The following is a 14425-nucleotide window of genomic DNA, read 5'->3' on the forward strand; positions in this document are numbered from 1 at the left end:
CCTTGTGCTTATCAATCAAACCATCAATAGCATACTTAGTATGATAGATCCATTTGCATAATACTAGCTTTCTTCCCTTAGGAAGAGTACAAAGATCCCAAGTGTGATTCTTCATCAAAGAAGAATATTCCTCCTCCATTGCACTATCCCATTAAGAATGTCTTGTCACTTCTACAAATGTCTGAGGATCATCACAAATAGCATGACTGAGAAGACTAGAACTCGTAGTATGAGAATGGGTGTGACAGAAAGTGGAAGGGTCACCAGCTAGAGATCCTGCAGCCTCAACTATAGCTCAAGCCCATTTAGGCATCTAAGGAGGATCTAGTGGTGGAGGTAAATAAGGATCACCAAGATCATCATCCTCATCATTTGTGAAATAAACTGGAAGATAGGAGGGAGTAATGGGAGGTGAAGTAGGTGCTGGAGGCAAGGTATGAATTGCAGGAGAGCTCTCATCAAAGTAGACATCTCGTTGAAATTGGACCTCTCTAGAATCAAGATCAAACAACCTATAAGCCTTAATATCCTTGTAGTAGCCAACAAAAATGAGTGGTCAGCTCTTTCATTCCATTGCTTTCCTCTGAACATTAGGTACAAATGCCCATGTTGCACTCCCAAAAAATCAAAATGACAATACATCAAGCTTGACATGAGACCAAGCCTCCTCAAGAGTCATATGTCAAACTATCTTATGAGGCATCTGATTCTAAATATAATTGGCACAATTGACTGCTTTTACCCAAAAACATGAATCCATGGACTTGGACTGAATCATACAATTAGCCATCTCTCGAAGTGTTTTGTTCTTTCTCTCAGCCACACCATTGTACTGAGGGGTGTAGGGCACTAAAAATTGATGTTGAAGACCATGCTTAGAGAAAAAATCCTTGAAATCTTGGTTCGCATACTCTCCCCCATTGTTTGTGTGTATCCGTCGAATAGAAAGACCATATTGATTCTCTACAAATGTCTTGAAGACTCAAAATAAATCAAAGAAATTAGACTTGTACTTCAAAAAGTATACCCAAGGGCATCTGGAGAAGTCATCAATGAATGTAAGCACATATATGGCACCCAAAAAAGGAGTAGGATATGACATGAGGTCACTATGAATCAACTCCAAAGGCACCAAAGCACGAGTGGCTCGTCCATGTAGAAAAGAATCCATATGTTGCTTGCCAAGTGCACAACCCTAACAAACACCATTTGTATAGGAAATCTAGGGAAGCCCAAGAATAAGTGCCTATGTGCTCATCTGCTGAAGATATCTGTAATTAACATGCCCAAAATGCTCATGCCAAAGTCTACTTATTGAATTTGCATGTGCAACAAGACATGAACCTATGTCATTAGAAGACTCAAATCCATCAAATTTGTAGAGGCGAGATGCAGAGTCAACACTCCCAGTAGCCACAATCATCTTAGAATCATGTAAGTCTTGGATAATCACATCATGTGGTGAGAACTCAACTATCTTACTAGAGCTAGAGTGGCAAATCTGATAGATGGACAATAGGTTCATCAAAATGTTAGCGACACAAAGAACATCCTAAAGAAAGCCCCCAACTAGTGCAACAAAACTAGAACCCATAACTAAAAATTGTGATGAGTTCCCAACAATAATCTACGAGGTAGCACATGGAGCAAGTGAAGTAAGAAACTTCAGAGTGTTTGTCATATGGCGATAGGCACCAGAATCAAGAATCCAAGTAGGCCCTGAAGTCATAACTCGAGCAAAAAGAGCATGACCTTTCTCTATAGGGGGGATGAAGATTTAGGAGCATAAATATGATGCTCCTTCATGGCTTCCTCTAAAGCCTCCAAACACTTCCAACACCTAGAAACAAGATGTCCATCCCTACCACAAAAATTGAAGGTCTCACTTGATTTCTTCTTGGTCTTGAAGGTAGACTCAACAGACTTTGAAGAATCTTTATCCTTTGGAAAGTTAGTTGGAGGTGTAGGATCAGTTTTTGGTGTATCTTTCTTCAATTTGACTTTCTTCTTTGATTTCTCTTTAGAAGATTGAGCAACCAATGCTTGGCTAGAAGAGCTAGAGGCATCCACCTATTGGATTTTTGCCTATTCTCATGTCAACCAATCACAAAATGTCTCAAATGAGGGCATCTCATGTCTATTACCCAAGACATCCATAGTGGAGTAGAAAGTGGAAGAGAAGATCTAATACTGTCCTCGCAACTTTGAGAGTATCAAAAAAATACACTCATCATTTGTTTTGTTTTTCCCACATCCCTGCAAAACTCCAAGCATAAATTTGAACTTCATCAAGAAGTCTTCAATGGTGGGGAAGCTGGCTAGTGACAAAGAAGTCAAATCTACATCAAGCTAAAGTTCCCAAAACTCATTCACTGTGCCAATCAAAGTCTAGAATTTGGTCCAAATAGCCCATGGAGTGGTCAAACCATCTAAGTGAAATAGTAGACTATCTGAAATGTTTAGTGCAATCAATCCCATGGCTCCATCCATTTTGTTTTTGTGCTAAAGAACCTCAAAGGGGTGCTACAGAATAGGTTGGTTCTCATCCAGACGTGACCATAGGCCTCATGACATGAGAAGCCTAGTCATTTGTGCTTTTCAGGTGTGATAGTTGTGTGGCATGAGTTGGGTCACAAAAGGATTCGACATTGAGAGAAGAAGATAGAAGTAGAAGGATCTTATTCTGAAATAAATTATAGAAAAGAAAATGCCCCCCCACAACTGATAAATATAGCCCTCAAATACCAAAGAAAACAACTATAGAAAGCACACAAATTGAGAAAAGAACCTAGATTTCAGATGTAGAGAAGGAGGAAACAGAAGCCTCTACTTCAATGCTAAAAATTGGAGCTCAAATGAACTTGAAATGAAATGAAACTAGTGTCATTGTCTTCGTCTCTAAACTAGCTTTTTGGTCCTTCTTTCAGATTAGAAAAATACCTTCGTATGCTCAAGTTATGGCCAAAAAACCAACTACTACTCCAAAAGACAAGCTCATTGAAAAATTATAGACATGGTAAAAAATTTGATGACCGTGCGACCATTAACTGGATGTCACCAAAAAAATTTGGCTGTCAGAATGCTGATGTCAGCAATTGAAATATGATGTCACCTAGTTGGAAAGTGACGTCAACAGGGGGTCTCTAGCTGATGATATCAGCCGACGAAAGATGATGTCACACCAAAAAAGATGATGTGGTAGGTTGAAAAAGGAGGCGGCATCACTGGCGGAGGTGTCGACCAAACAAAGATCTACGGTGGCGCTGCGGTAGTGGGTGGTGGGCCAAGGGCATGCCGATTGAGGATCGGTGACTCTGTAAAGGCTTCATGGTAGTGCGACTAGTTGTGGTGGTAGTGCCATGGTGGTGTGGTGGTGCTACACTTTTGTTTGAAATTTTTTTCCAAAAAAATTGTTCATACAATCCATACGGGCTCCCGGGGGGCAAATTTTTTTTTGCTAGAAGCTACAATCACCAAAAATGAAAAGTTTTATGTGGATCCTGACTATAAAGGGCCTTTTGAGTGCAATAGCAGCATCTGTTTGAGCCCAAAATACCCTAAAAAAATGCTCTTCGTCCCGATTGAAGAAAAAATCACAAACAAACTAGGGTTTGTGTCTCTAAATCTCAGCTTCAAAAATCCTTCAAACCAAGAAGCAACAGGGAGGCTCTAATACCATGTAGAAGTTGATGAGAGCCAACTTCATAGCTCATCAAGATCACCTACATGCAAATAACCTACTGAAGAGAAACTGAAGAAGGAAAGGTAGGGCTTGGAGAATCTCAACATAGTGAGAGAAATTATATTGCAACAATGAAAAATGAAATTGTTGTACAAAAATGCAATGGAAGATATTGTTTATAAAGGCCTCTAGGAAGCTTGTAGAAAAAGCTAGAAAGTGCTAGGAGATAAGTGTGACAACTAAGCATACATCCACAAAAGGTGGATTACCCTCCAAGTAGGTGAGAGGATAAGTATGACAAGGTAGGAACAAACTCCCGTGTTGTCAACAACTCCTAGATGACAACTAACAACTAAATGTATTTATCCTAAGTAAAAGTGTAAATAATAATAATAATTTACTCCAACACTTTGGACATCAACCATCTTCAAGTGTGGATTATAGTGATGTAAACAAGTTGGAATCTATTTTGTCGAATATGAACAAATTGAGTAGGAGGACAACGACATTTGTGTATGCATTGGGCCAAGGAATTCTAGAAAATGATAAAGATGTGGAAGAAGTAATTCTAGTCTTTAAGTGCATGGAAGAATCTACCTCTAATGAATTAAACCTTTAATCAAATATTTTATATACCTGGTAATCCAAAGTATGTCCATTTTGCTATGTCTTTTTAGAGAATGATTTTGTTACATATACAATCGAAGGGTCTATATAAATTTCTCGAAGGGTCTATATAAATTTCCCATATGCTCTTGGGTCGATGAGTATAGTGGTATGGTATGAAGCATAATTCCCCAATGGTTAGGCTAGTCCCTACTCCATTTTGTGTATTAGATTTTTTTAGTGTATTCACTATTGGTTTAGGTATTTTCTCTATTCAAATTAGGGTTGATGTTTTAAGGATAGAAGTTAAAAATTTTGGGCCATGATCTTTGACTAAAGGATCTTTTGTACATTGAATTAAAATGAGTGATAAGAATAAATAAAATTTTGGTTTGTTGTGTTATTTAGAACCAATTTATTTTATTGGAGTAACAATTATTTGGTAGATCCATGTGGATTTTTGGATTTCTCTAATAATGGGTAAACAAAGCTCTATTTTCTCTCTATTGATTATGAAAGTACTCATGTTCCTTTTGTCTTGTTTCTTATTCAAAAATTTAATCGATTAAAGAAGCCTTTAATGATTTAGAATTATAGTTAGATGGATGGTATATAGAAATATACAATAAATTGATCTTCTAAGATAAATGAAAAGAATGTGAGGATATTACATTTAATAGACTACATCATCTTATAAGAAGAATGAGACTAAGGAAAATTTGGCTAAATTGAATAAATTATGATAAACTAAGTTTTTCCTTTCTGTTGTGAATAATAAGATTTGGTGTAGCTGATGAAACCCAACCTATATATATTCCAAAATAGTAAACTAGCATCTTATCCTAATTAGTTTTGTAACTCAATTCAATTCGAAAGTTCATAGTAGAAAAAGATTGAGTGATTTCTAAGATAACTCTTTTAAGAATGATAAATGATATTATAGAATTATAAACCGAAGCTCTATGATCAATAGAAAGGTATATTTCAATTTCAAATGCGAAGGTTATGAAGATCAAATCATCAACATCTTAATTGTCAAATATGACCAAGATTGTAAATATCAACCAAATTGCCAGGAAAAGTAACAAAAAAAGGAAGAGGCTTAAAATCTAAACTTACAAATGAAATATCACCAAATAATGATAAGAACACCAAAAACAAACTTTAAATTTTAAGCCTAGTCAAGGAAGTTTTTATTCTTCTTTCCATTAGACAACATGTTTCCTATCAATTCATGAAATCATCCCACTTGGATTTCTTCATGTTCACTCATATATCATGTAGGTTGTTTGTTCGTCGTTTCCAAGTTGATTTTTAGTATTCCCCTCTAAATTTATTAATCATAAATTCACTCAAAAGCTTTTGGTATTTCAGTGTTTGATCTCTAAATCAAGACTGCTCAGTTGACATTCTAATATCCTCCTCTAAATAGTATTTAAGTTGATAAGCCTTCATGAAAATAATAGAGCTCCAAAATAAATACCATGTTAATTGAGAGGACCCCCACTTCGGGTGGCTTTTTGATGAACCTATCTCTGAGCAACACCTATACTCGGTCCTTCTTAATACACATCATTTGATTACTAGAGCAATTTATAGGATTCTCAGTAAGGAATTTATCACAAACTATGACTGGTATAGAGTTCAAAGTGATATCACTTCGATGTTCACAACCATGTGTTGCTTGATTGAAAAAAATAAGCCAGGAATACTTTGACTTGCAAAAAGATGTTTATATTTGACTATTTAGAGAACTTGGAAAAGGTGATCACCAATATCTGCAATGAATTATACATTTGTTTGCCACGTCATTACGATGTCCCTTTTCACTTTACCCTATTGTATCATCCTCCAATTCAAATAGACTTATTATGCAGTTCCTAATTGTGAAAAGGAATCTAAATTTTTTGATGATGTACTTTCATTTTTGGCAACCAAATGCTAACAATTGGATGGAAATATATATGACAAAAGATAAAGTGAACACTTGGGAAAGCAATATAGTGTTGGACACAAAATTGGGTGGAACTACCTAGTTTTGTAGTTGGGGGAACTACTGAGGAAACATAACTACAATCTCCTTTAATTATGCTAGAAGAATAAAGAACACATTAAAGCTTGTAGGAACGGAAAGCCCATAGACCTTACTTATGGATCTAGATTTTAATTCTCTTATGTAATCAGACGATGAATACAATATTTTTTTATCTAGGATATCAATGTATGATGAGATTTTTGTCTATAAGAATCAACTTTAGTTATTAATACAATCCTATCTAAACATGAGGTACTAATGAGTTTAGCAAAATATGGCAAAAAAAAGAAAGAAAGGATAAACTTCAATTTTTAACCTAAAAAATCTTAACTCGTAATAACTAAAGAAGGATTTAGTGTAATGAAAAGTTTTGTTAAATATGGTAGCATTTAATCATAATACAAAATTATGGCATTCAAAAGTTTATTTAATAAGATTCCCACAATTAGATTTATAGATTCCATGATAACTTATAATTAATATTATTATTTAGACTTTAAAGATTAACTTTTAATGGTGAGATGGAAGTGTGTTTTAAGCTATATCGGGAACACAAAAAGCAAGAAGAACTTAGAAAAATATTATCAAAAGGACAAGGATACAACATATCAAAAAGAGGACATTGATTGGCGAATGATCATTCAAAAAAAAAAACAAAGATCAAGTATAAATGAATGTAAGGGATCTTATGAAATATTAACTTTGTAAGAGGAAGGTATGCCTTCCTAAGACCTCAAAATCATTGGGCACTTGTATATCTTTTTTCAAATTAAGGAGTATAAACAATGCAACAAAGTTTCTATCAAAATTAAATGGAAGGGAGGGTATGCCCTCTCAAAGACCTTTGTTACAAAAGGAAAATGTACCAACATGTAAACAAGACATAAAATGTGTCAAGCTAGACTGGGGGTTTACTTCATCAATCTTTTCCCCCCAAAGCCTGTACTCTGAATAGGGAAATGTAAAATGCAATTTGAATTGTGTGTGTGTGTGTGTGTGTAGGGCTTTTTCTTTTTACAGATAAAAAAATTCAATTTAAGAAATAACTTGTATATCTTTTTTCAAATTAAGGATTATAAACAATGCAACAAAGTTTCTATCAAAATTAAATAGAAGGGAGGGTATGCCCTCTCAAAGACCTTTGTTACAAAAGGCAAATGTGTTAGGCTAGATAGGAATAGGACATAACATGTTACACACACACACACACACACACACACACACACACACACATATATATATATAGGGCTTTTTCTTTTTACCGATAAAAAAAATTCAATTTAAGAAATAACTTGTATATCTTTTTTCAAATTAAGGAGTATAAACAATGCAACAAAGTTTCTATCAAAATTAAATGGAAGGGAGGGTATGCCCTCTCAAAGACCTTTGTTACAAAAGGCAAATGTACCAACATGTAAATAGGACATAAAATGTGTCAGGCTAGATTGGGGGTTTACTTCATCGATCTTTTCCCCCCAATGCATGTACTCTAAACAGGGAAGTGTAAAATGCAATTTGAATTATAAATATGTGTGTGTGTGTGTGTGAGGCTAGATTGGGGGTTTACTTCATCGATCTTTTCCCCCAATGCATGTACTCTAAACAGGGAAGTGTAAAATTCAATTTGAATTATAAATATGTGTGTGTGTGTGTGTGTAGGGCTTTTTCTTTATATATATATATATATATATATATATATATGGCTTTTTCTTCACACACACACGCGCGCGCACACACGCACACACACGCACACGCGCACACACATGCACACGCGCGCGTGTGCGCACACACACATGCACACGCGCGCGTGTGCGCGCACACACACATATAGGGCTTTTTCTTTTTACCGATAAAAAAATCTAAGCTTAAACTTTCAATTTAAAAATTCTTTTAATGATGGATCATTCTAGGAGAGATTAGTCCACAATCTTTTTTTTCTCTATCTCAACTATAATAATGTTAATTACTAAGCTTAATTCTCACTATCCCATCTTACCTTACAATAATTAATCATTTCAGACCAACAATTAGTTTTTGGTATTAAAGCGGTCGAAAATAGGAGGTTGGCCCTTAAGAATAGAACAATGGAAGACCCACCAAAAATAGACAACCAACAACAACTAATTTACAGTCGCCACATTTGATATCAAAAACCCATCAACACAAAATCTTCGAAGTCGATTAAAATACTTATCTAACTTTAACACTAATAATGTTCATAGCGGTAACCATCATGAAAATTGAACTAATAAAAGTCTATAGCTATGATAAAAGTTTATAAAACCATAAAGAGCCATAGGTCCCAACAAATCCACAACACTATAAACAAAACACGATAAATAAAATAACTCTTTTTCGATCAAATCTTTCACCACCGCAATAGGAGGATCCATGTCCAATCATTAACATAAATCCATAAAACTTCTTAGAATATCTACCCTCATGCATCTCCTCCTTTCTATTAAGCCAACAATTGATGGTGTGGATATTTGTAATTAATGCCAATAGGCATTCTACAATGGCAAAATAGGTGGAGTGGGATGGTGTGAGCATGTCAATGTTAACTTTTATTCTTCTTGGTTAAATTTGACAACCATTTACATGTCAAAAGTTTATATCTTATTATAAATAGAATATGCTTTTAAAAATAATTTAATAAATACTGCATAAAATATTTGTTTAAATTATAATTATAATTATAACTATTTATTTAAATTATAATTATTTTCTAGTGGACAGAAATGTAGATAGATTTATTTAATATATCTATACTAATTTTTAAGTGATGTTCAATTTATCAGTCATGTTATAACCCAAACTTGTGAGTCTACAATTGATTATTTTATTTAACAATTATATAAATGTATTTTATTTTTCTTCTTTAAACAAAATAATAATAATTAATCATCCCAAAGACATCCCTACATTTTTATTAATCTTTATTATTGAGAAAGAACCTTCATAACCAAATGTTAATGTCCTCCATTCCATGCATATTTCCTCAAGCTACTCAAGCTTGAATAGACCGGACATTGTAAAGGACAAAAATCACATATAGTGGTGTCCTTTGACATGGAAAGCCTCGTCCACATCAATAGCCCCCATGAATACTAAGGGGTCATTGCTTGACTAAGAACAAAAATCTCATGAAATTTTTGAAGAATCAAAAAAACAAAAGAGAAACACGGGAACCCTAATAATCTTTTTCACACATATGCAATGCTCAACGGGATTTTTAATTTTTAATTTTTTATTTTATTCAGCCGCCCTTCACTTTAGGAATGAGGCCATTATAAATTACACATTTTTGTCAGTAGTGGACGTTGATTAGGATCAAACATACAGGGGTTAATTTAAATGGTAAAATGAAAAGCACAGTGAAAAGTAAAAGCAGCCCCTAAAACCCACCTTCAATGCACGCGAAAAAAGCACTGGATAAGGCGAGTGGATCCATTGTGCAGCCAAAAATCAAAAAAATTGGACGTGCCCACTAATTCAAATCCACCAATAAGGAAATCCATTTTCGAAAATCCAACATTGCAAGCACCCACCAGGAGAATTAATTCTACAGTTAGTAGAAGGTGAGAATTGAATTCAGCTCCATTGTGTTTTCCTTTTATGCAACTGAATTTGGAAAAAATAAAGTGGAATTTGAATATGCTTCCTGCTTTTACTGATTCGAGTCATTAGGGGAATTCTTCTTTTTATGCTTGAATTGGTAGTGTTTTACGATTATTAGGTCTCGGACCCTTCCAGCTGTCTCTGGTGCAATGTTTTTAAATCAATCATGATCGCTGGGGAATTTATTCATTTGGCTTGTTGAATGTACACATCAGCACTGCCACTTCTCACGCGATCATCCATGTCAGTAATAGGCCTAGTATACTTAGTTCGTACTACTACTTCTTTAAGCCTAGGACTCCGACTACTGTTGTTGAAGGCTTAGCATATTCAAAATGGTGGGTTTTAGCTTAAACTATGTTGTATTCATGGAAAGATTTCTATTTCGATGAATGGTGTTGCAGTTTTATGACATTTGAATTTAAAAACATTCTGGAATTGTTTATCGAATTGGTTTTACTGTGGGTTTGTGTCAACCCTGTTTTGAATTGCCCCAACTTTGGGAAATTCCTCACCTTGTGGTATTTCTGGTTGGAGGGTTTGATGAATGTTTGGCATCCCGAATTTGATTTGAGGTCTTGGGTTCTATGTATTTCTAGGAGTGGTCATCTTTCTTTGAGCAGGTTATTGAGGACAAGTATATTTTCTCCTTTTCTCTGGCGTTGCTGCGTATTAGATTGAACTGATAAATTTGGGTTTATAATTATTTCTGGGTTAAGACTTGATATTTATGTTTAAAGGGCATTTTATCCCTCTGAGATGGTGATCTTTAGAGACTTGATCATGTCGAACAGTCAAAATATATATATTTCTGTTCCGAAGTTAAAGTACTTTATATTCAGAGGCTATGGAGAATATCTATTCTGTAACACACAGTTCAAAGCTTTTTTTCTCTCTTAATTTTGTCAGTCTAGACTCTAAGCTTCACATATGTTTGGTTGATTTTGATTCAGAATTTTGGTGATAAATTTTGGGTATTCTTTTCTTCTGATTTTCAAAGAATTGGGCAATCTTTCATATTTCGGCTATACCGTCTTTGGGCCTATGAAGTCGTTCTGCTGTTTATACAAGATAGAAGCCAGAACTTGATCCTAGACACTGTTTTCAAAACCCTAATCGTCAATCACTCTTAATTTTCTCCTTTTTAATATTTGGGTTTATAATACCCTTTACAGTTGAATTTTCTCTAAAATTTGGAATGTGATAGCTTTCAGAAGCTTGGTGTTGACAGGTTTGATCATCACATGACTATATATAGATGATGGTTAGTAGTTATTTAGCGGCAATGGCTTACCAGTTTTCACACTTTATACAGGGCTTCAATATTTGTGCCATGTGGGAAATGGATTTGTCCTCCCCGGGGCCAACTTTGATTACTTCAGGATCAGGCTGGGATTTGCAGCAGAACAAAGCTTTTGAAAATGCTCTGGCTAAATATGATAAGGACACCCCAGATAGATGGGACAAGGTAGCAGCCATGGTGCCCGGAAAAAGTGCCACGGATGTCAGGAAGCACTATAAGGATCTTGAAGACGATGTGAAAGTCATCGAAGCTGGTCTAGTTGATGTAAGTTATAACAATTCTTCATATACAATTGAATGGATACCAGATAAGGCTAGTGAGTTTCCTGGTTTAAAGCAATCATTTGGAAGCAATGGGAAAGGGCCACCTGCCAAGTCCGCTGAGCAAGAGAGGAAGAAGGGAATTCCCTGGACTGAAGAAGAGCACAGGTATATACTTTCCTACATTATTTTGGAGAAAGGGTCTCTGTTTTTGAGTTTTTTTTTTCAGCTGCATCAAAGGAATATTGTGAGTTTGCTGAGCATAACTGGTTGTTAGAGTTACCCATATAACACAGGAGGTAGCCTTTGTTCAATAAATATTTTTGTTTAAATGGATCAAAGCAAACAGAGAGTTAAATTAGCTACTTGTGAAAAATTAATTTTCTACAATGATTATCAAACAGTGTAAATTTATTGACTGGGAAATAACTTTTAGCTAAAATCATTCCTAGCACAGATATGAAGGAAGTTTTTAGATATATTGCAACTCAAATAAGTTGGTGTTAATCTAATTGGATGGCAACGAGAGAAACTCACAATCAGATCCATATATGATCTATAGGTTTTCCAACAATAGTGATACCTGTTGTCACAAAAGTTTGCACCCTCGCCTGAAGTTTGACCTACAGGCAACCTTGTGAAACATGGAAACAATCTCCAAGCTATGGGACTTGAACTGTAAGATTGAGTCTCCGGAAGAGGCTGGCTTCCTTATAATCAGGATGCACCTAACTACTTCTTGAGGGGAAAATGGAGAAGGAGATGCATTGTGTATTTGGCTTTTTTCATCGATGTATTGTGCATATAATGGCAGAGTTGTAACCATTTCAATTAGGTGCATCATCCCCTCTAGATTAGATTAGGTAGTTTGATTTCAATGTTCATGCATCTCCTCCCTTTCCCCTCAAGAAGTAGTTAGGTGCATCCTGATTGTTAGGAAGCTGGCCTTCTCCAGAGACTCAATCTCACAGCTCAAGTCCCATAGCTTAGAGATTGTTTCCCTGTTTCACAAGGTTCCCTGTAGGTCAAACTTCAAGTGAGGGTGCAAACTTTTGTGACAACAATACCCTATAGATGCTTGAGGTAAAAGTCATTCGACAACATAGTACCCGTTTATACCTATGTTGCTCCTACTTTACCACATCAAAGTAGTACTTGTCTGAGATCTCTGTATGGCACGTTGTATATATAAATTAAAAGAACTAATTAGTTCTTATTCAGTTCAGTACTTTAATTTCGTATCATATAGATCAAAAATGTTATGACATTCATTCAGTTGATTTTCTGTTTGAGATATTTTATATTATGATATGGCTTGTAAACAAACTCTGCTAAATTGGCTTTTTTTTTTGTTCCTCATATATTGCAGGCTATTTCTGATGGGACTTAATAAATATGGCAAAGGCGACTGGAGAAGTATTTCAAGAAACTATGTGGTAACAAGAACACCAACACAAGTTGCTAGCCATGCTCAAAAGTACTTTATCCGTCTTAGTTCGGGGAATAGAGATAAGAGAAGAGCCAGCATACATGATATAACCAGCGTCAGTGGTACAGACAGGAGGTCAATTCCTCTAGCACAGTCTTCCGCAATTTGTGGGCAGAATAATTCCACATCATTACCAGCAGAACTTAGTCAATCTGCATTGTTGATGTATCCATCTCCAATGGCACGAGTACCTTTTCCAAATACTATTGGTACTCAAGCAGATCGCACTCATCTAATGCTACCACAGTATCCTATAAGTATGTATTCCCAGATGGGTCTTGGGGGCCATTCATCAATGACCCTCCTTCCTGACTCTATTATTGTAACTCAGATGGGATACCCTAGACAACCTGCCATGCAATATTGATGAAAGAGGGGTCTGACAGACAGGATTTCCGCTGCATTTATAAGTCTCATGCTAGTTCAAATGTAAATGTGCTTTTTTCTTATGTCGTTTGGGAACCAACTTGTGCTCTGTAAATATGCAAAGGATTACACAAGATATGTTGTTCAGCTTTTTAATTGTTGCACATTTTCAATATGATCCATATATCGTACATTAGCAAGCATCCGACTACTGTTTTGCAGCTTCACATGACCCCTTAGGCTAGCAATATACATTGATCGGAGGAGAGGTTATCAGATATATCGTTGGGAATGCATGATATGATGAAAAGATGCACAAGGCTTTCAATGTTTCTCGTGGTTCAATGCGGCTCTTGAGAATGCATTGTTGTAGTGCAAAATTCATTGCAGTCAGCAACTACTGTTGTGCTGTTGCATTTAATTTCCTTACAGGTAGTGGCTGAATCTTGGCACCATGGATTTGCAGGTGCAGGTGCTTCTATTGACGCATGGAAAATGTAATGCAGCAATACTCCATGAAGGATTACACTATCAATGTAAACCTGTTTTTTCTGCAAACCAATCTGCTCAAATACCTACTCTGCCCTATGAAAACCTGGGTCTACTGGACTGTCTGTTCTAGCCTATATTAAGGGCACAAGTCTGCGGGGTGCAAACCAAAATTTGAGCTAAAAGGATCTGTTATTTACTGCCACACCAGCTTTGGCAATATGGCAGATTGCTCATCAGTAATCTTCTCCAACATTATTGATGGTATGTCATTGCTTGTATGATAAAGACTGTATTTGAAGTCCATCTTTGTTCAATTTGTAAGATGCCTTGTAGGTTGCTCAATGTTCAATCCCCTTTTGTACAACATAGAGTTACATTCACCAGATCTAAACAGCAATGTCTATCTGATGGCTATTCCAGATTCCTGGGTGAAACCGCATTGGAGAATTTCAATAATTTTGGTGAAATGGATCACTTGAATGCCATGCAAAGATATTTCATTCTCTGTATAGACACACACCAACAAACATAGAATAAAGTATGCACAGGAACCCATCCTATATCTTGTAGA

At 35.7% G+C, this 14425-nt stretch overlaps 1 protein-coding gene across 5 annotated transcripts; it reads left to right on the plus strand.

The window, feature by feature from the left end:
* The first annotated feature begins 9738 nt into the window (after positions 1–9738).
* Positions 9739–14218, plus strand: LOC149544102 (transcription factor DIVARICATA-like). Of its 5 annotated transcripts, none has more exons than XM_089798688.1 (3): positions 9739–9904; positions 11260–11675; positions 12877–14218. In XM_089798688.1, the coding sequence occupies exons 2-3, from the start codon at positions 11278–11280 to the stop codon at positions 13361–13363; spliced, it is 885 nt and encodes a 294-aa protein (XP_089654814.1). In that variant the 5' UTR covers positions 9739–9904; positions 11260–11277; the 3' UTR covers positions 13364–14218. The 5 variants fall into 5 exon arrangements, with proteins under 5 accessions (XP_089654814.1, XP_089654810.1, XP_089654811.1 ...); XM_089798684.1 differs by lacking the exon at positions 9739–9904 and adding an exon at positions 9907–10282; XM_089798685.1 differs by lacking the exon at positions 9739–9904 and adding an exon at positions 10304–11175.
* Positions 14219–14425: the final 207 nt, after the last annotated feature.

This window comes from Cupressus sempervirens, chromosome 8, assembly GCF_028749045.1.
Source record: "Cupressus sempervirens isolate cs-2001-9-10 chromosome 8, ASM2874904v1, whole genome shotgun sequence".
Lineage (NCBI taxonomy): Eukaryota > Viridiplantae > Streptophyta > Pinopsida > Cupressales > Cupressaceae > Cupressus > Cupressus sempervirens.